We start from the raw sequence: 21,043 nt of genomic DNA on the forward strand, positions 1-21,043 counted from the left end.
AGTAAAGTCACAGAAAACAAGAAGAAATTTGTGTTTTATAATGCTACTGCATGTGTTAAAGGGTATGTCTACAAAATGCCTGTATCCTATATTATATTGTATTATATTATATTTCGATGTTTGTCCAGTGTTGGTTTATTGCACCTGTATCCTACGCGATGAAGAAAGATGAGAATGGTTTAGTCCGTTCTACCCCACCCCTCTTTGGATCGTCTATTTTGGTACAGTCAACATGCGCGCGAAAGTTTTGTAACAGCAATGGCGTCGAAAAGAGGTGAGTGTGTTGTGTTTACTGTGAACGTCTGTGCTATACAACATAGCAATTTAACCACACTGTGGAAGTGTGCATACAAGTGCAATTTGTAATACCACTTGTCCTCGTGTAGTGGACGTGACATGGTAAACATTAAGCTACCGGATAATCTCAAGTGGAGAGATTCACCGCCAATGTTAACAGTTATACTGTTCACTACCTGTTGCTATTAGTAGTATGTGTTTGACAGCTTGGGTGGTTAAAGCAGACTTTTCTTATCTTACTTTTCTCAAGCTAATGTGAATGTTTTACCAGTCCCTGTGATTTAACAACATACAAACTCTAATCTGTATTAACAAACGTGTTCAGGCCGTCTAGGGACGAAACGCAAAGCGGAAGTTCAACTTACAGAGGAGAGTCCATCCGTAGAGACCAAAAGGGCCGGAGGAGAGGGGGAGAGCGGGCAGCAAGGTCAGAGGGTGGTCATTGAACACTGGTAAGTCATTTTATCACAGTGGTAAATGAAATGCTGAACATGGACCAAACTTTACTGTCATGAAAAAACATCATCAGATTAATTCAGAATGTAGTGTTACGTATTCTTTTAAAAGTAAAAAACTGTTTCATATATTGTACATAATCATCGTTGAACCGATATAGACTTGCATTTACAGAGGCATTTGTTTAGGCTGATTATACGTTTGGGAGACTCTTTTTGTTTCTTTGGTAATTTCAGACATTAATGCCAAAGCACATTAGGCTCATAGATACACATTAAACAATATTGTACCCCGACACAACCATTGTATCACTAGGCTAAGTTTCACTAAGATGTACTACACCTATGCCAGCATTTCTGTGCATCAGCCCTCACAGTAACAACTCATTTTCCCTGTAAAGAGCAACACTGAGGATCGACTGGCCTGCGTTATCCACTCTCAAAGCATTGTCATACTGTGCTGCACTATATATTACAGCTCTGTGTCAGTCACATGACGGTTTGAGATTAGGGACTTTCCCTACATATTATTTGTATTATACCAATGGTACCTTTAAAACAATCGTCAATGATGGTTACAGTATTTGGGGTTAAAATTGTTTTTCTTATTTTTAAATCAAGTCACTTCCTTACTTGACCTAATCTTCAGCAAACAACCTACCAATTGTCATGCTGTCTGCAAATTCAACAATAAAAATTCCACGTTAATTTGTATATACATGAAGAGGCTAAGCCTAATCTTAGAGCACTGAGGAATTCTGTAGGCAGGAAAGTAAAAACTGTATATGGTGTGGGTTATTGTGAGTTTATAATGTCCAAACATTCCTCTTCTGCCTTGGATGAAATATATTTTACTCACCCCATCATGATTTCTTTTATTATAGAAATCCATAAAAGCACCATGCTCCATGAGTTCAGCTATTTAATTTATAGATACAGCATGGTGTTGGGTTGTTTGGTCTAGTGAAACTCTACAAATAATTATAATACTCTAGCTTAATCTTGCAATATTTGACAGATTGTCGATCCCCTATTTCTAGCCTCAGCAGTGAAGAAGTTAAGCCAGTGAAAGCATTAGAGCTCTGGCTTTTCCACAAAATATTCCACTATTGTTACTGCTGAGGGGGGCCTGGTGGATCAGTGGTAGAGCATTGGGTTGGGATCCAGAATGGCACAGGTTTGAATCCCACCCCACTAGGTGTGGCCCTCCCCCCCCCGCAACCCTGGTGCCGGTCCCGAGTCCTGATAAAAATTGGATGGTTGCAGCATGAAGGGTATCTGGAGTAAAAACACATGCCACATCAACACAGGGAATATGTTCCGCTGTAGCCCCTGAAGGGACAAGGCAAAAGCAGTTGATCTATTCCACGGTTGTTACTACCTTGATTGTTTGACACCGTCCGGCTGTTTATGTGGGATTGCATCTCACATCCTGGTAACAAAGTTGCCACCCTGTGTACACACTCTGGTAGTTAAAAGCAAATATACTGTGTCTGCTGCCTAAGATCCTGGATGATTTTATATGTCTGTCTGATGGCTGATCTGTGTTTTCCTGGCAGTAAGAGCTGACGGGTATATGGGCGTAATGCTGAGGAGGTGAAATCTGCCCTTCTGGCTGCCCACCCTGGACTGACTGTGGTCCTCAACCCTGACAAGCCTCGCAGGAATAGCTTCGAGATCACTCTGCTGGATGGAGGCAAAGGTGAGGAATAAAGAATAACTCCCCCAGGTAATTAATTTGTTCTTGGCAAAGTGTATGTGTATCTGTTTTTAGACTTTTCCTCATTTATCAAGGCCATTATAGATTCAGTTTACCACAATTACAACATAAACATGGTCTTTAACCACTTTAGCTAGTGTGGTTCTACTTATAATAATATATTGACCTCTGAACTGGATACTGATGGTGGTGACTGAAACTTTCTTTGGTGTACATAGCATTGAGAAATATTTCCAAGTGTGACTGTGCTTAATACCAATAAATATTTTATCACTAAGGATAGAATCATCAAATGCTATAAAGTCAATAAGCAAGTGCTAACACAATACCTTCTTGTCTAATTAGGTTAATGCTTTCCTGTGTTGGTTGTGTTAACATGTATGATTGCTTTATTACAAATTTAAGTCTACTGCTATGCTTTAGAAATGGTAATAACTCATGTAGTATTACTTATGTGGTGTATTGATGTCACAAATTACACTTTTTACATTTATCCCTTAAGAAACATCTCTATGGACTGGAATAGAGAAGGGACCACCTCGCAAGCTAAAGTTTCCTCAACCGGATGATGTTGTTACTGCTCTTCAGGAGGCGCTTAATGATAAATAGACCTGCAGTAAAGGTTTGTCATTTCAATAAACTCTAATGAATAGGTGTGTGTGTGTGTGTGTGTGTGTGTGTGTGTGTGTGTGTGTGAACACAGTGCAATATTTTTAAGAAATTTGAAGATTTCTCCATTCATGCTGAAAGAACAAAGCTAGTTACCAATACCACTAAAATATTACTATTCTGGATGACAATTTTTAGTACCAAAACAAAAAATACAATTTTAAATTAATGAGTTGGCCACTGTATTGAATGCATTAATTTCCACAGGTGGTCATAATGTTGTGCCTGTTTGGTGTATATTTCCAAGTTTTTCCTTCTAAGAGAGATGTGTCGTAACCTAAACTTCCTATCATTTCTTTGCAAGTTTATGAGTCACCTTCCTGGCGTTCAGCTGCTTGTTAACAAGTTTGTTAACCTTCAACAGTTGCTTTTGAAAGTAATGATACCCCTTCATTTAATGTCATGTTTTATTTTTTTAGTCACAATTTCAAATGTAATTAATTGTGAGGCATTGATAGAGTTAAATCTTGTACAAAGGGTCAGATAATCTTGAGTTGTATCCAACTAAAGCATACATTCAGATGACAATCGTTAGAGATTTACTGAGGTAAAAACAAAACTAGCAGCCATTGTACATCTGTTATAAATAGTTGGTTGCCAAATGTATGTCACAGCATGGCTTATTAAGTAGCATTGTTATACTTGTAAATGTGGCACCAGAACAGATTGTTACTGAGTAAAAGAGCTTTCTCCGTATCAAATTATGCCTGGATTGAAGGGTTCAGTTAATGGCATTGGATCAGTTGTATTCAAAGCATAATCATGCAGGTCAGAAATTAACAAACCTTTAGAAGAATAGTACATAAAGATTTGTTTGATTAGAGACAAAAAAGCCAATTCAGCACTGATACAATAATTGCTAAACAGTGCAAGACTCCAATTAGTATAAGTTCAGTTAAAAGACTGCTGCTTGCGGTCCCTGAGGACAAGTTTACACCTCTAAACCAGTTGGATTTAAAAGAAATATTCTTGATTTTTTTTTTTATTGGCCACAACTTATCTTTCTCAAAAATTCTCATTTCCATGTTTATATGGAAAAATCACAAATTACAAATGTTGTCTCAGACTTTAGAAATCTACTGTATCTTCAGAAATTTTGTAAATGAAGAGACGTCACTCTTTGATATTTAATACATTTGCAGTAGGTAAAGAAGTAAAGTCTTCTGCAAAGGCTGCTTGGATAAGATTTTACAGACTCCTCATACTTGGATTTGTGTGTTTTATCCCATTAATCCTCGAAGATCCACACAAGCTCTATTTTAAGATTGAATGGGGAAGAATCTGACCTGTGATCTTTTCTCCCGAGGAGTTAAAGCCTGGAATTGATGGGCAAAACTGTATTTATTTATTTATTTATTTATTTTTACTGCTTAAAGACCTTTTATTTCACTTGCAGACTAGCTGGTGTGGACCCTTCTATAAAATCAAATTACCAAGAGTGAAGTTCAAACATACTATGTATCATTATTATTATTATACAGAGAAAATGTAATGCAGAATTGGTTTTGATAGTTGTCTTCCACTGTCATCCTTTTGTCTGTGTGGTTCACTAGTTATTTAACCTTTGTTTACCTGGGAGAACTTGAAAATAAAAATCTTTTTCAAAAGAGTCAAAAAGTCACAACAACAGTGTGTGTGTGTGTGTGTGTGTGTATGTGTGTTTATTTGTTTGTTTATTTATATTTATTTTTTAACAATAGTTCTTGTCTCACATCCAGCAAAGACTTCAGGAGCTGTGACTCATGGAAGCAGAATGATGAGAAGTGACCAAGGAGATGCTCTCAGTCCCTTTTCTGACGATCAAGGCTCCATCAGTTCACATCTACTGGGCACACAGTGACACCTAGTGGACCGTCTACAAGCTTACATATTTCTGATATATTTTCTTTCTCAATTGTTGTCTTTATACCAGTTTTCTTTAAATAAAATGTTTCATGTTAAGCTGCTAAGTGGAGTGTTACTGTGCATTTTTCAAAGTCGTGTAAATGGATGTTGTTTTTATTATAAAATATTATTTTGCTATGTTGGATTGTACTGATACAGCATCTTCTTAAACAGTCTACTTAAGCATTAAGTAGCTTTTCCTGATCGTAGAACTAATTCTCTAGAGGACAAATTCGGAACAATCATAGGATTAATTTCAATTGCTTGAACATAGTTAAGTACAGAAGCCCTGAATAATGACTTTTAACAATTCTTGTTAAATTTCTTTTCTCTATATCAAAGTCTCTACATCAAAATGTAAATCTATTGTTTTGTAATTACCGACATTTACTGCAGTGTCATATTTATGTTTATTTATTTGTCATTTCTATAGCTTCATTAATTAATTGTAGCAATTTATTCTGATAAGCCCCACGAGCAGTGGCTGTTATATTAGCAAGTTGTAGTTAATGAGGATATTGGCTAGTGTTCAATGAATTATATGAAGTATATTCAATTTTAATTTTATTCATAAACCTCATACACTTTTGGCCACTTTGGTGACCCTGCCAAAGCAAATCTAGGAATTTTATATTGTGACTTACAAATAATGACGTAAATGCATATTTAAACGACAACGATTTTTTTCTTTTCTATTTAAACGACAACACTCTGTTAAAATCAGCCATTGGTATGTTTGGAAGCCTAACGTGTAAAATGTGCCTCCTTCTCAGCCTCGTGTTGTTGCTAGGAAGTGGTTCCTAAGGACATGACCTCATCATTACGCGACGAACCCCAGTAGCGGTTCCTCATGATTTGAGAACTCCTTTCCAGTCTACAAGAAGGTTTGAAAATCGACTGTAAGTAACATTATGTTAAGATGGATTGCAGCTATGGACAAAGATCAGAGAGTTTGGGAGTCGAGATTACTTGGAGCGTTTGTAGGCAGTTAATGCTCAATTTTTTCTTAGGAAATTTGTAAAGTAACGTTAGCACAGGCCTGCTAAGTGCGACTGACGAGCGTACATATAATGTATTCTCTTTCGCTGTGTGTGCTCGTTATTACACATACAGTTCTCAAGGTACGTACACTGCAGGAAGGTTATTCCAATTATACTAAACAATGCCACGCATAAGCCGATCCAGGTTCTGTCTGTCCCGTCTGCATTTTTACAACATCTCACTCTGGCTTGACGATAAAGAAATCAGGTCTTTTTGATGACACATCTGTTAAAGGAGTTATTAGTTTCTGGCTCTTCATCTTTCCATTAGCATCTAAAACCTTTGCACTGTGCTGTATTTGAAATCATTTACTTTTTAAATTGGGTTTAATAGATACTGTAGAACTTTGTAGCTAAGCCTTTGGTAATACTGTTCTCTTAGAAGTGTATTAATACTAAATGAAAATAGCCTTTAAGATTTTACAGTGCCAAAACTTGTACTGTGTTTTAAAACTATATGTATTGGACTCTAATGAAGGAACAATTATTTAGACTATTAGACTATTTTGAAATATCAGAAGATAATTTTTAAATAATGTTATTTCCTACAGCGTGTGTGTTTATTTAGGCATCAGTCCAAAGTTAAAAGATATGTAAATTGCTGTTATATTTGACAAAAGTAGCAACATATCTTTGCATTTGAAAAAGTGAAACCAGAAAATCTTTGGCATTTTTCTTAAAAAATTGGGAGAACACATAATTTTCTTTTTATTTTACTAATCATTGCAGCTGTACACAGTTACATATTTTTACTGTTGAGGAATATAGATAATTCCAAACATTATTGCACTAGTACCTTTTATTTCCTTATATTGAAGATTTGAGAAAAGTTAAATTACTTAATTGTTGTATGCATATAACCTTTTCGTTTCTATATGCCTGGTATTTGTAATATTGTCATCTCTTATTAGTCATGGCAACAGAGGGTGTGGAAAAGCCAAGTGAAGATGCTCCAGCTGCTGGGAAAGCCTGCACCAGGTTTGACCTGGAGAAGGAGACAGAACTTCGATTTGAGGTGGAGGCAGGAGAGGCAGCAGAGCAAGTTGAGCTGGAGCTTGTCACAGGAATGGCAGAAGTGTTTGGCTCAGAGCTCAACCGCAACAAAAAGTACACATTTGGGCCAGGCTCCAAGATCGCAGTTTTCACCTGGCAAGGCTGCAGTGTGAGTCTTTATGGAAAACCAGAGGTGAGCAGCTGGACAAAGGCCTATATAAATGTGTGAAGGTTTTCACATGGGTTTTGTTCTGAATATCGTTGTTTTCATAATTTACTAATTTGGTTACCATGTTTTACCCTGTTTGGCTTTGTTAATTTGACCTTGATGAATGATGGGCTTAAATAACCTGCATTTACCCCCATCCCCAAAGGTGGCTTATGTGTCTAAAGATACTCCCATGCTGCTCTACTTGAACACACATGCTGCCCTGGAACAAATGAGAAAACAAGCAGAGCGGGACAATGAGAGGGGGCCGAGGGTAGGTCTGATTAGAGAACTGCAGATTTCAGGAGCCTAAGTTAGTCAGATGCCAGTTAGTGAATTTTGCATTGACACTGAAGAATTTATCATCCCTCAGGTGATGGTCGTGGGACCAACAGATGTGGGGAAGTCAACTGTGTGCCGGCTGCTTTTAAGTTACGCTGTAAGAGTGGGCAGGAGGCCAACACTAGTAGAACTGGATGTCGGTCAGAGTGGGGTAAGATAATTAAAAATATTACAGTGTCCCATAAGTAGAATAACCCCATCTGATATATCTTGCATCATAAGAGATTGAATCATCTGTTATGCAAACTGCAAATTGCATCATTTATGCAAACTGAAACTTTATAAAAGATAAATGTTTCATATTGAGGAACAAATACATTTTTGTATATTACAACTTAAAACAAATGTGCCTTTATTTTTTTTACTTTCACTATGTATAAAGACACCACCACACACAGAAGATTTGTTTCCGATACTGTTGTTTAAAAGTGCACCTAATTAAAATTAGGTAATGAAACGAAGGCAAACTTTCTTTCTACATGTGAAGTAGCATTACTACCTGGCTGGACAGGTAAATAAATGTTGGTGCACGTTAGATTGTTAATTTCATTTTACCTGCATCTTCCATAACATCCACTATCCAATTCTTATCAACATAAGATGTAAAGAGTGTTCTGTGCTTCCCAGGTATCTTTGCCTGGGACAGTCTCAGCACTGTGCATTGAGCGTCCAGCAGACGTGGAAGAGGGTTTCTCAGTCCAGGCTCCTTTGGTTTATCACTTTGGCTCTACTACCCCAGGAACCAACATCAAACTTTACAACAAGGCAAGAAAAAGAAAAACCCAGTGCAAACTCCAAATACATTTTGCATTTTTAGTTATTTGTTTTTTTTATGCCCACTTTATTTGTTTATGTGTAGCTGACTTCGTGTTTGGCTGAGGTGTTTTCTCAACGCTGTGAAGTGAACCGGAAGGCCAGTGTGGGGGGCTGCATCATCAACACCTGTGGCTGGGTGAAGGGCTCTGGATATCAGGCTCTGGTCCATTGTGCTTCTGCCTTTCAAGTGGATGTGGTTCTGGTTTTGGACCATGAGAGGCTCTACAATGAACTCAAAAGAGACCTCCCTCACTTTGTACGTGTTGTGCTCCTTCCCAAGTCCGGGGGTGTAGTGGAACGCTCCAAGGAGTGCAGACGAGAGGCTCGGGATGAGAAGATCCGCGAGTATTTTTATGGCTTCCGTGGAATGTCCTACTATCCTTTTTCCTTTGAAGTGCGTTTCTCTGATGTTCGCATATACAAGATTGGGGCACCATCCATTCCAGACTCCTGCCTCCCACTGGGCATGTCTCAGGATGATACACAGTTGAAGCTGGTGCCTGTGACACCAGGGAGAGATCTCACTTATCACGTGCTGAGTGTGAGCAGCGCTGAGGATGGAGAGGACAGTGCTAGAAAGGGGATAGTGGAGAGTCCTGTGTGTGGCTTTATTGTGGTCACTAATGTGGACACGCAAACACAAGTGATGAAAGTCTTGTCCCCGGCACCTAGGCCACTGCCCAGACACACACTACTCATCATGGACATACGCTTCATGGACATGAAATAAGACAACAATTCAGAGGAAAGGGAGTTGTTAGGGATGGTTCTTTTTTGTACCAGAGGGCCTGGGCTTTGTTTCCTAGTTGTTGTTTTTTTTTTTAAAGGACTGCAGAGGTCAAAAGAGAAAAAAGGTTTAAGTATAAATATTAGTGTCTGCTGTAAATGAAAAATGCCCCTTTTTAATGGGATAAACTGTTCAGATATTTGGGCAGTTAATAGCAAGAACTGTCTTATCTGTGCAGGACTAATTTACTTGTTGACTTGTTATACAAAAATATTTTTCATTTTGAGTAATAAATTTTTTAAAGGTTCTATTTTTGTGTTATAAGTTCCATTTATGCACTTTATACTAGTGCACCTTTGTTCGTGTGTGTCCATTTGTGTTTAATCAATTTTACATTTTTTTTTTGTCAAAACATTATATGGATTTTATCTGTCTCATCAAGCTTTATTACTACCCCTTTTGTCCTTAATATTGCTCCAAGCATTCCTTTATTCGTTGAAATGACATAATCTGAACTGAACTTCAAGTGATCTCATCTGGAGGCATTTTTCAGCTAGAAAAGGGAGATATGTAGATATAGGGAAGTCAAAGATAAGTTTAATAGCATTTATGTACATGTATCACCCAAACTAGAACCATAAGAAGCAAGTTACATATCAGTGAAGGCTTCCTTGAATGCTTTTAGTTTTGCATTATAATTTATTCCGGGCATTCAAGTTTAATTGTTTTGAAACAGGCCTTTAAAAAAGTGCACGTTAGAGGGAAAAACAAGATTTAATGACCTAAGTCAATTCCTTTTCATTCTTTAAATGTTTATTAACTGGAGAGGGGGTTCTTTTGCTGTCAGTTTTTCTTTTCCTGTAAAGCTATGTAAAACCTTTTATAGGAAATGAGTGTAGCCTGTTTGTTTTACTTTGTGCACCTGCAAATTAGATCTACTGCAGTTTGAGTTTGAATCCCATCAACAACCTCATTTCCAAGGGAGACGTCAGCTAGATGAAGGCATAAAGCTTCAGACGGAACAATTAAACATGAAACACAAACAAGAACAAGACAACGTTTGAACGAGAAAGTACCATATTTGCCCTCTGAATTAGTGAATTAAATATGTGAAGGAGGGGATAATGTAAATACTCGAGTATAGTTGAAATACCTCGAAATTGTGCTTCAGTGCCGTAGTTAAGTAAATGTACCTGGTTAATGTGCGCCACTAACCAAAGAAAATGATCAACGTCTTTACACAAACAGAGATTTCTGCAGAGGGCTGAATGGGGAAATTCACCCTATAGAAACAAAATGATGCAAAATGAAAAATAGATGAAATGCATTTTAAGTGTTTTGCAAAAATTGTGTGTTATTTTAAGAACATTTACTGGGTTAAATGTGAGACCACACCTCTGCTCTCTGACTGGCTGTTCTACCCACCTGAGGGCCGGAGGAACAGTTCCGGGATTCCGACGTCGGCCTGGCCAGCGAAGCTAACTACTTTGCTAGCTGGTAACTGAAGGAGGACCGAAACGACCAACACCCTACAGGCAAGACAACTCACACGATCGGTGCTGAGGGTTTGTTTCACTTGCTCTTTGTGTTGATTGGTTATCTGAGCGTAGCCACAGTTATCTTATTAGTCGTCAAAGAAATGTTCTCGAGTAAGCAAGTGTAAAGCTGCCGCGCTAGCCAGGTAACGTTGGCTAACTGCTAGCTGTGGTAAAGGACTGAGCGGTGTCGCAAAAAACTTTGGAGGCTGGGTAAGAGCTAGCTGATTACTAAGTGTGGGTCACGTTTAAATAACTCATTATTACACTCCGGATCTAAAACATCGCATCGTCTGTTTCTTGGTTGGAAAATGGTGTAGTTGTCTTAAAGATGTGTTTCATATTAGTTGAGTTGACCGAACCTTAACGTTAAGCTACTTCTGCCCCGGCCTGTCGGTGTGTTTCATCCTATGATTAAAAGATGAAGTTCGAGTCAATCAAATATGATAGATTGGTTAAATCCTGATATCGGTTAAGATCCGTCCGTGCGTGCGATACGAAAATGGCTGTATTTGCTTAACGACGTGGGTTGTGTGCTGTAAATTGTTGCGGTAACATCACAGGACAGACCTCGACACGGTGAATTTAGGATTAACTACCATCCATTCTGGTCGAGGGGGGATTTGTTGTGGAGCAGATGAAATGATTAACAACGGGACAGAGTGACACTCGTCGTGGGCCACATCTCAGTTTGTCAGTCCTGTTTGTTGGAAAGAGGGGTGTGTCCAATCTAACGTTATATCGGATTACACTGTTACTCCGTGTTTGTGTTTAGTGTGCTCACTCCGCACCAACTAGTTTTTCATCTTCACATGAGGGAAATAAGCGTGATGTGTTTATTCCAGATCCTTGTCTCCATGTTGTTTTGAATCTCCAGAAGTAGGAGGCGTTTAATTTGACCACTTAAGGGCATAGGGGTGACTGCTATCTACACAGCAGCAGGAGGCTGATGAAGAACTCTTGATTATGAGTAATGGTGGGAAATGCACACTCACACAGTGTAGTGCAAGATTTTATAATCGAAAGAAGTTGGGTTAATCAGCCTGATTGTTGTGAAATCAGAGTGAAAACTACTAATGATAATGATGTCTAAGTCCTCCAAATGAAGCCTTTACATTTTCATATGTGGTAATATTGTTTGCAGGTCATTATGTATTTGTATTGTCCCTTGAATCAGCAAAGTACTGGTTTAGTTAACTGTTAGTTCTTTTAAAATTTTAGAAAATTGTGAATGATCAGAGATCATGTAGAAAAGGGCAAGTGGCACATCTGTGTTATGAAGAAGTGCTGCATCAACAATTCTTGACCTTTCTTTCCGCAAACCTATTCCTATTCATAAGCAGAACTTAATCAGATAAAGTACTGTTTTCTGATGTCATTTTTGCAGCATATTACTTACACTTTGCTTAAGGAAAATTGTGTAATTCTTTTATTTTATTTTATTTTTATTTTTTTTAGGGGGAATCCAACAGCTTATGCACAAAACCAGCGAGTGAAAGAAATAACGTGGACAAAAGGACTAAAATGCTTCAGGCTACATAACGGCAGTGCTGTGTATGGCTTTGTTTAAGAGATGCAAGATGGGAAAGGACGTCTATCTGCAAAGAATTTGGAGGTGGGAGAGGTCTCTACATCTAAACCAGACCATGGGTGTTGACACCTCCATGACATGCATGGTACCTCGCTTTGGAATGAGTTGATTTTGCCCCATTTTAAAACAAAGACTGAACGCAAGGGTCTCTAAAAATCCTGGGGACTTGGCTATTTGATCTATTTTAAATGTAAAGACAAGGATAAATTGTCATTTTTGAGTTTTTTTTAAAGCAACTTTTTAAAAACAAAAATTCAGCTGGACTTTCCTTTTGGTATTACGCAGCTTCCTGCAACTGTTTTAAAAGTTAATTTGTTTGTTTAGTTGTTTTACCCAAGTTTGATTCTCATCTTCAGTTTCTTCCACCCACCCAGTGCCTAAATAAGCCCCCTCGGGACTATCACACAAGTCATCAGCAACTGCTGCACACAGTCCTCTGCCTGTTCTCCTTTATGTGCTTCTGCTCTCAGCCTGCTGGCTATCCACCCACTACCTCTTTAATTTTTTGGTCTTTTTTTTTCACTTTCTCTTGAGAGAGGCATAATTGGAGCTCAAGCACACATTAATGTAAACATAGTTTTCCGAGTGGAGAGAAACTGTGTGTGCACGTGTCTCTGCTTTAATATATATGCACAGCAGTGTTGTTGTCATACAGGTGTCAGCCAGTTTAAGATTATTTATATTGTTGCACCAAATACAGTTACATTAAAGCCATACAAATATTTATGAATTACCTACACATATTTTTCTATCACTTGCTCTTGTATAGTTTTGATTTTATAAGCTTCTACTGAGATTATGCACAAATTGAGCTGTATATTAGTATTGGGAGACCTTTAGTGTCTAGATGCAGAAAATCCTCATGTTTCCATCGAGCTGCTGCTTTGCATAGTGTTGGTTTACCTTTCTATTCTGTAGTCATGGCCTTTCTTCCAAAACAAACACTGTTCCAATTTGACCTGTAAATCCCCTTTCACAGTAGGTAGATAGGAAATATCTACCTCTCTCTCCGTCTTCCTCCCATCTCTGTCCCTGATGCCGGGCTTCAGTGGTGGGGGGGTTGGGGGGGGAGTGGGTGGCCCTGCTTCTGCTCCTCCCCGACCATTTCGACCCAGCCGATATGTTCCGGTGTCTGCAGCCACCACTTTCCTTGTTGGATCCACCACCCTCTTCTTCTGCTTTACGTAAGTTTCTCATTAACACAGTCACATATAATGAAAACATGGTGCTCAATTTTCTCATGTTTCTGTACAGTTGCAATAACAACTAATAAGGTTTGCACGTATTTGTGTTTGCTAAAGCCGTGTATAAATATCCCTATGTAAATTTTTTGTTTACTGCACACATTTGCACAGCACAATACTTTGACACAGTTCCTCAGAATCACACACGTGAGCTGCCATTTTACAATCGCAGTCTTCTGTTTCTGGACACTGAACAGCTTCACTAAAGCAGTTTGGAAGTAAATTGCCGTGCACAAAGGCTCATCAGCAGTTTTTGATTTTGAGTGTGGAGTGTTACTTGCTAGTTCTTCCCATCTGTGTCTGTGCCAAATGTAGGCATTCAATCATTGTTATGTGTTGTCCAGTTGCTGTTGTTTCTGTCTTGAAAAGACAGAATTTGTCAAACTTTGAAAGGCAAGTAGTTAATGCAAAAATGTTTTGTTTTGTCTTTTTTTTATGGTACCCAGGTGCCCATGGTTATCAGAGTATTTTTCTTCTGTCATTCCCATCTACAATGCCGTAATCTTCCTCTTCACCCTTGCCAACTTCTGCATGGCCACTTTTATGGATCCTGGAGTCTTCCCCAGAGGTAAATCCAGTTGCTGTTATTGCCATGTGCTAATAATGCATATTTAATGCTTTTAGTACCTGAGGGTATAAAATAACACGTGAACAATCATTATTAATCAAATCATAATTAATTACCATGATCCACTACAAATACAAATAATCTAATGAATACAATGCAATGCAGACAGGCCATATGATAGCAAATTATGATGCGTTTGTGTTTGTGCATGTTTGTTATCTGTAGCGGAGGAGGATGAGGATAAAGAGGATGATTTCCGTGCTCCGCTCTATAAGACAGTGGAGATCAAAGGCATCCAGGTGCGCATGAAGTGGTGCTCGACCTGCCGATTCTACCGCCCCCCGCGCTGTTCACACTGCTCAGTTTGCGACAACTGTGTGGAGGTACACACACACACACAGCATAATGACCTTGCTATATTGTGACTTCAAATCAGAAATGAATTTATTTCACATTACCATGCAAGTACTAGTGAATTTTATAAAAGGCAATGGTGGAACGAGTTGACATTATGATAATCTTTGTTCATTTATGTTTCTGAATCTTTTAAGTATGGATTGAATGACTGTGTTTAGCAAATACTTGTGTACAGCAAATTGTTGGCTTTGTAATTTAAAATACTGTGTGTGTATATGTGTAGGAGGGAGGGAGAAAGAGAAAGCTTTTAGATTTTAAATCCTTAATTTTGAGTTTTTATAAATTCCTTTGTGACTTCTCCACTCAACCTAGATCTGTCCTATTCTTAGTTTCCATGTGTCAATGTGGGAGAGGTAGAAAGTGTAGTGTTGTAGTTTATCCTCTGTCCTATCTGCTTTCCTATCTTTATATGTTTTCACCTTCTTGTCCTTATGTGCCTTGTCAGGATTTTGACCACCACTGTCCTTGGGTGAACAACTGCATTGGTCGGAGGAATTACCGCTATTTCTTCCTCTTCCTGCTACTACTTACCACCCACATCATAGATGTATTCGGCTTTGGTTTGGTTTATGTCTTGCACCATCGGCAGCAGCTGGATACACCACATGCTGCTGTCACGTATCCTTCACTTGGCAGAATGCAACTTTCCTTCTTTACTGGATATTGTTGGGTTACCTCACTTTTTTGTAATCTCCTTGACACATTCCTCTCAGTATGGCTGTGATGTGTGTGGCTGGTCTGTTTTTTGTCCCAGTTGCTGGCCTGACTGGGTTCCACATAGTGTTAGTGGCCCGCGGCAGGACCACAAATGAACAGGTACATGTAAGGTGGTTCCGTGTATTACATCCTGCATCGGTTATTTTATCCATGTAGTTCAGACATTTTGTTTTGGTATCCATGTGGACTGGAAGTAAACACGATTGTTCTTCTTCTCCCCTCCCTCTCACTGTAGGTGACAGGGAAATTTCGGGGAGGCGTTAACCCATTCACCAATGGCTGCGTGAGAAATATTTCACATGTACTCTGCAGCTCCCAGGCCCCCAGGTCAACCTTTCTCTCTCATCTGTATACTCCCCTCCTTTAATACTTTGCTCAACACTCTGTTCTTTTTTCCATTGCCACTTTCTTTCCATTGCAATCGCCCCTCTTCGACTTTTCCATCCTCCTTTTATAATTCCCACATGTCTGTTCTGTAAATGGAAGATATGAGTATTAATTGTTAATGCCTTTTGGTGTTAGATGGTTTATAGAGCAACAAATTGCTAATGCTGTTGTTTAATGCTTGTTTTACGTATATTAGGGTTTAAATGTATGTCCCTCTTACAGATATATGGGTCGGTGGCGGAGCCCAAAGTCAGTGGAAGTACAGGCGCCTTTTGTTAGACCGTCTCTCACTGAGGCCCAGCTAGAAGCTAAGGTCCTGGACAATGGTATCCAAAATGACAGGCACAGCACCAGGGTAAGTAGTTCTAAATAAAACACATAAAAAAACATCTATGAAGTTTTTGATGTCTTTTTTTTCTGTGTTTATTTCAACGGTTAACAGGTTTGTTCCCTTGTAATAATTTAAACAGTCTGTATGCTTACATTGATTTTTAGAGGCATTGCTGTCCCTAAAGGGAAAAAAGTGAGGCACAGAAATCTATCTAACCCAAATTCAGCTCTAAATGTTTTTTTATTTATTTCAAGTCTATTTGAATTTTCTACTAAAGATGCTTAGTAGAAATACAATACAACCCCAATTCCAAAAAGGTTGGGAAGGTGTGAAAATGTAAACAAAAACAGAATACAATGATTTGCAAATCTCATCAACCCATATTTTTTTTTACAATAAAATATAAACAACATATCAGGATGAAAACAGGCATTATTTTCAACTGGACATCACTGCATGGTCTGTGAACACAGTTAACTGTGCAATCCACAAATATAAGTTAAAGTTGTATAATGCAAAGAAGAAGCCATATGTGAACACGATCCAGACACCCTGCTTTGTTCTCTTGCCTAAATCTCATTTAAAATGGTCTCGGGCAAAATGGAAACCTGTTCTATGGTCAGATGAATCAAAATTTTAAATTATTTTTGGAAATGTTAAAATTTCCCAGGTTTAACATCTGATATCTGATATAGCCCAATGAAGGATCTTTGTTTTACACCCAGTGGTGCCATGTTAAAAGCATCTTTCTCCACTGACTTAGAGTGAGCAAATACACCCTTTGTTAGACAGAGCTAATCAGACCTGTTGTTTGACGTTTTAACCAGAAACAACAAAAATTAGCAACCGGCCATAACGCAAAGCTTGAGTTGAAGTTGAATTTAAGTTGAAGCGTCAAAGCCATGGTCAGAATTCATTACCAGACTGTAGATCCTGTTAGTATTGCGGCACAGATCTACATTATTAATGTTTTTTTTTAGGAATATGAAGATTTCAAACAAGCTGGCTGACTGATTGGGAGAGATGCTTTATCAAAACACTGCCAATCACAATGTAGACATGTTTTAACAATTGGTAAAATATTTTTGATACATTTTGAAACAAACGTACGCACATGAACGAGATTTTGATGCATTTTCTGGCGAGGTAACGTTTGAGGACATGGACTAAAAATGAGAGTAAAATAAGATAAGCAGTGCACGTGTGCTGTAAAGAGCTTTGCAAAAGTGTCACACATAAATACTGAACATGTGCTATGAATAATCACTAAAAAGACACTAATTGCCATACAAGATGAAAATACTCATTAGGGTATATGATGAAGGAAAAAAAATCCATATGTAGCATGAAAACATATGGATAAAGAAGTCCATGTGTTAGCAGCAGAATGGTGACTCTGAAACTAGTTCATGTATTTATTTTAAAGGTTTATTCCATGCTAGAACTGTTACTAAACTATTTCACAAGCGTTTATGAAACACGATTTTATATCTCTTGAGTTTAAGCTCGCATTATATTAATAGCAAGGTATAGAGTAGAAATATAAGGTTCAAGTTACACAGTTATCTTCCTGCAGTATTTTCCACATAATTGATCGGCCAAAGCACTGTGTTGTCGGATAGTATTGCACTGTGTACAACAAAGGTTGGGATCTCTTGTTTGGATATCTTTTTTTTTTGTTTGTTTGTTTGTTTTTTTTTACTCTGCATCATAAGCCATGTCAAGTAATGAGTTTTTTGTTGACGGGAATGATCTTTTTCAGTCTAAAAGCAGTCTAGATCAGGTGGAAAGTCAGTCAGCTGATGCAGAGCCTCCACCACCTCCAAAGCCAGAGCTTCGTTACCCTGGTCTGCCCCGTGCTGAAACAGAAGGTGAGACACTCACACACTGATAAAAAATGCACAAATAAAACTTATAGCCCAGGACCTACAAGTGTTTTATGTTTAATTTGAACAGTTTGTTTTCTAATTATGAGGATCTCGTTCAAATGTCACTTTTGGTTTATTTCCACTCAGAAAGCAGTTTGTTGACTGAAGCTCCACCTACACCATCAATGTACAAATACAGGCCAGCCTACAACAGCCCAGGAAGGAACCACACTGCCCTCACACACCCCAACAAGGTAAATTTGCACAAACCTCACAGTATTGGATAGTAAATGTTTACGTAACATCAATTACATCCTGCATAAAAGTATGAAAAGTCTTCTTAGAATGACGTAACTGCATGTCTTTGCCTGTTAGGAAGCACATTTCTATGTATCATATGTATGTAAAATATTAAACATATTTAAAAATTTATATTTTAAATAAACACAGCCGTGTCAATTGTTACCAAGCAATCTTGTTACATTTATAAAGCATATAAATCCATGGTTCTAATCTTGCTGCGCTAAGAAAAGAGTGAACAGAAACAACAATGTCCCTGGGTTTGTAACAGAAGGTGTGTTGGCTGTTTAACCCTTCACCTACTAATTTCCTTTGGTTAATATCATGCCCCTCTTTTTTTTTTTTCTTCTTCGTTTTTTTTTTTTTTAACTTAAAATTGATCATTCAGTGGCCATCGGTCAATCAGTAAGTTTCAGCTAGTGTTCTGTGCGTGTGTGTGTGCGTGTATCCCTTGACTGTCTCAGTGTGTTGACTGGTTTTCTCCTCTCCTGAGACTCCATTGACTGGAATGTGTAGTTCATGTATTGAATGTATTTGTATTTTCGTTTATGTGTTCTTACACACACTCTTTGTCTTGCAGTTTAAGTGTTTGTTCAAGCCAGTCAATGTTCCCAGTCCAGTAGTGTGATAATGAAGTAGAGCACCAGTAAAGCATCCAGTTTCTCCCCACCACTCATTTTTCTTCTGGTAGAAAATGTTGTAAAACTGGGCAACACTTTATTTTAAATCTCCCTGCTTGCCATTTACGAGCAGCATAGGAGCAATTAGGAAATGGTTTAAAACACACAATGTAGTTTCGGAGCAGTATTTATGGGATTATTCATGTCACTCCTTCCGACATTGTTAACTAATATATACAGTAAAATATCGTAAAGCTGTTTTGATATAAAATGTGTTCATAGGAGAAATAATTGCTGACAAATGTAAACAATATACATTTTTTAATAGCAACTTAAAACTACATTAAAATCAGTTACTAGACAATTATTAATTACTATATATGGCCTATAACTGCCAAGAGAGGAGAGTAAAAGTAAAGTGTGACCAGCAACCTTTGTTTGTGCTATGTTATCTATTCCAAAGATATGGTGATTTTCATATTTTTCCCCCCCTATTCACTCCTGCCTTCTTCAACTTCATCACACTTTTCTACCTCCCCTCCACCTTTGATCTGTTTCTCCACCTCTCTTCTCCTTAGATGATCCGTGGGGAGAGTCTTGATTCTCAATCTCCTTCCATCTTCCAATCTAGCCGCCAGCCCACCTATCGCTCGGAGCCGAGCAGCCTGGATGGGACCACAGTTTTGGGCGGTGGTGTAGGGGCGCGCAGAGGGGGAGGGGAGAGGGGTGAGGGCCCCGGAGGCCCTGGCAGGACTGCTGGGGGGGTGTCAGGGGGCGTGTCAGGTTACTCCCTGACTGGGCGTTCCTACACCTCCTACCCATCCTCTCTGGTTCTGTCCACTGGCGGCTCACGCTCCTCAAGCCTACGCTCAGCGCACACGGCACATAACCCATTGGCCACGCTTCATTCAGAAGGCACCACAGATACCAGCTACAAAAGCCTGACCAATCAGACACCGCGGAATGGTAGCTTGTCTTATGACAGCCTACTAACGCCATCCGAGAGCCCAGAGTTTGAGTCGGCCGCCCATGAGCTATCGCCTCAGAAGCCTCATGCTCAGATTCCCTCGGCAGCTATAACGGGCCAGTGCAACATGGGTTCACCCAGTACCCCGCTGCAGGGCTACACGTCGCCCTTCCTCTCAGCTCAGATCGCACAGCAGAGGGAGGGGCAGCTACTCCAGGGCTCTGCCACTTTCTCCTCCCCCCACAGGGCCTACCTGCGTGCCGTCAGCCCACCTCCCCTCTCATTTTCTGGGCCTTTGGAGACCCAGCACCTACTTCAGCAGAACCAGGACTCTTCTTCCCGAGCACCTCGTAACCCTTCCTCTTCATCCTCTTCCCCTGGGGTTCGCTCTCTAGAGCCCCCTGTCTCCCCGCCACCTCGTGGACTCTCCCTTGGAAAGTCCCTGTCTTACACTGGGGAGGCAGGGCCTCAGCACAAGCCTCGACCTGCAGGAGGAGGCGCTGTGCTAGGAGGGGGAGGAGCCGGGGGAGGGCAACAGGCTCCACAGTGAGTAGTGATCCATCTCCAGATGTGTTAGCCTGCTACTCTTCCTCCTCTTTCTCCTTTTCGTCCTAATCCGCCTCTTCTTCCTCCCTGGTTTGTGTCAGCCCTCCTCTTCCGCCTTGATCTGTGTGAGTCTTCCTTTTCTCCTCTACATTTACAGTCAGTCTTTGCTTGTTTATTATTGTTTTGTTTAAATTTGGATGTGTGCAGCGCTTTTAAAAGCATGCCAGTATGTGTTTTTCTCTGTGAAAACATGCCTGACTATGCATCTATTTACTTCTGTAAAATACATTACAAGAGGATTGGAAGAAAAGATTTTTCTGTTTGTGCTTGGCTTGTTGTTGACTTTGAAATAGAACCACTCACCACCATATCCCTTTCTCCTCTGTCCTCCCAATCCTCCCTCCCCCCATCCTTGATGGCTTTTCAATCAGATCCACCGCTCGCCCAGTATTGGCCAATCACACCACATCCAAAGCAGGGGGCGGGGTGAAGAAGGTGACAGGTGTCGGAGGGACCACTTATGAGATATCGGTTTGAGCGGCAGACATCTTCACGGTCTATCACAAGGAGTGGGAAAAATTCACTGGACTACTTCCACTTGTCTTTTACCTGAGCTAGATATTATTCACAACTGCAGGCTCCTGATAAGTGATGACGGACTAAAAGAGGGGCCTGTGTGGTACTTGCTTTGTTTTCTTCGTAATGTCCCTGGCTATTTCTCTCTGCCAGCATTTCCGATTTGAATAAAGGGGAACTGGGGATACTGGTTCATTTTTCACAGGATCAAGTTGTCTCAATTTT

At 39.4% G+C, this 21,043-nt stretch overlaps 3 protein-coding genes across 8 annotated transcripts; all 3 read left to right on the forward strand.

Annotated features, from left to right (window-relative positions):
* Positions 1–218: 218 nt before the first annotated feature.
* On the forward strand, positions 219–5,030 carry selenoh (selenoprotein H). The gene is made up of 5 exons (XM_067519540.1): positions 219–274; positions 623–749; positions 2,312–2,454; positions 2,975–3,094; positions 4,860–5,030. Exons 1-4 carry the CDS (start codon positions 259–261, stop codon positions 3,079–3,081), a joined length of 393 nt encoding a protein of 130 aa, XP_067375641.1. The 5' UTR covers positions 219–258; the 3' UTR covers positions 3,082–3,094; positions 4,860–5,030.
* Positions 5,031–5,244: 214 nt separating this feature from the next.
* clp1 (cleavage factor polyribonucleotide kinase subunit 1) lies at positions 5,245–9,461 on the forward strand. Its single transcript, XM_067519535.1, has 6 exons — positions 5,245–5,924; positions 6,977–7,251; positions 7,433–7,540; positions 7,640–7,759; positions 8,236–8,373; positions 8,468–9,461. Exons 2-6 carry the CDS (start codon positions 6,979–6,981, stop codon positions 9,152–9,154), a joined length of 1,326 nt encoding a protein of 441 aa, XP_067375636.1. The 5' UTR covers positions 5,245–5,924; positions 6,977–6,978; the 3' UTR covers positions 9,155–9,461.
* A 1,075-nt stretch (positions 9,462–10,536) lies between these two features.
* On the forward strand, positions 10,537–21,025 carry zdhhc5b (zinc finger DHHC-type palmitoyltransferase 5b). 6 transcript variants are annotated; one of them, XM_067519531.1, is made up of 13 exons: positions 10,537–10,686; positions 12,145–13,461; positions 13,968–14,089; positions 14,315–14,472; positions 14,952–15,124; positions 15,220–15,322; positions 15,459–15,550; positions 15,833–15,965; positions 17,704–17,812; positions 17,957–18,063; positions 19,308–20,242; positions 20,344–20,398; positions 20,674–21,025. In XM_067519531.1, exons 2-12 carry the CDS (start codon positions 13,313–13,315, stop codon positions 20,360–20,362), a joined length of 2,100 nt encoding a protein of 699 aa, XP_067375632.1. In that variant the 5' UTR covers positions 10,537–10,686; positions 12,145–13,312; the 3' UTR covers positions 20,363–20,398; positions 20,674–21,025. The 6 variants fall into 6 exon arrangements, with proteins under 6 accessions (XP_067375632.1, XP_067375633.1, XP_067375631.1 ...); XM_067519532.1 differs by having other exon boundaries at positions 20,344–20,367; XM_067519530.1 differs by lacking the exon at positions 20,344–20,398 and having other exon boundaries at positions 12,145–12,301; positions 13,257–13,461.
* Positions 21,026–21,043: the final 18 nt, after the last annotated feature.

Source organism: Channa argus, chromosome 10, assembly GCF_033026475.1.
Source record: "Channa argus isolate prfri chromosome 10, Channa argus male v1.0, whole genome shotgun sequence".
NCBI classification, from domain to species: domain Eukaryota; kingdom Metazoa; phylum Chordata; class Actinopteri; order Anabantiformes; family Channidae; genus Channa; species Channa argus.

What these genes read in the sequence shown, in the direction of transcription:
- clp1 (XM_067519535.1), top strand. Translation starts at nt 6,979, where the DNA reads ATGGCAACAGAGGGTGTGGAAAAGCCAAGTGAAGATGCTCCAGCTGCT. An exon ending in GTCTTTATGGAAAACCAGAG is followed by an intron (nt 7,252 to 7,432) that starts GTGAGCAGCTGG and finishes CCATCCCCAAAG; the next exon opens with GTGGCTTATGTGTCTAAAGA. An exon ending in ACATCAAACTTTACAACAAG is followed by an intron (nt 8,374 to 8,467) that starts GCAAGAAAAAGA and finishes GTTTATGTGTAG; the next exon opens with CTGACTTCGTGTTTGGCTGA.
- zdhhc5b (XM_067519530.1), top strand. Translation starts at nt 13,313, where the DNA reads ATGCCGGGCTTCAGTGGTGGGGGGGTTGGGGGGGGAGTGGGTGGCCCT. An exon ending in TTTGCGACAACTGTGTGGAG is followed by an intron (nt 14,473 to 14,951) that starts GTACACACACAC and finishes GTGCCTTGTCAG; the next exon opens with GATTTTGACCACCACTGTCC. An exon ending in GCAGGACCACAAATGAACAG is followed by an intron (nt 15,323 to 15,458) that starts GTACATGTAAGG and finishes CTCTCACTGTAG; the next exon opens with GTGACAGGGAAATTTCGGGG.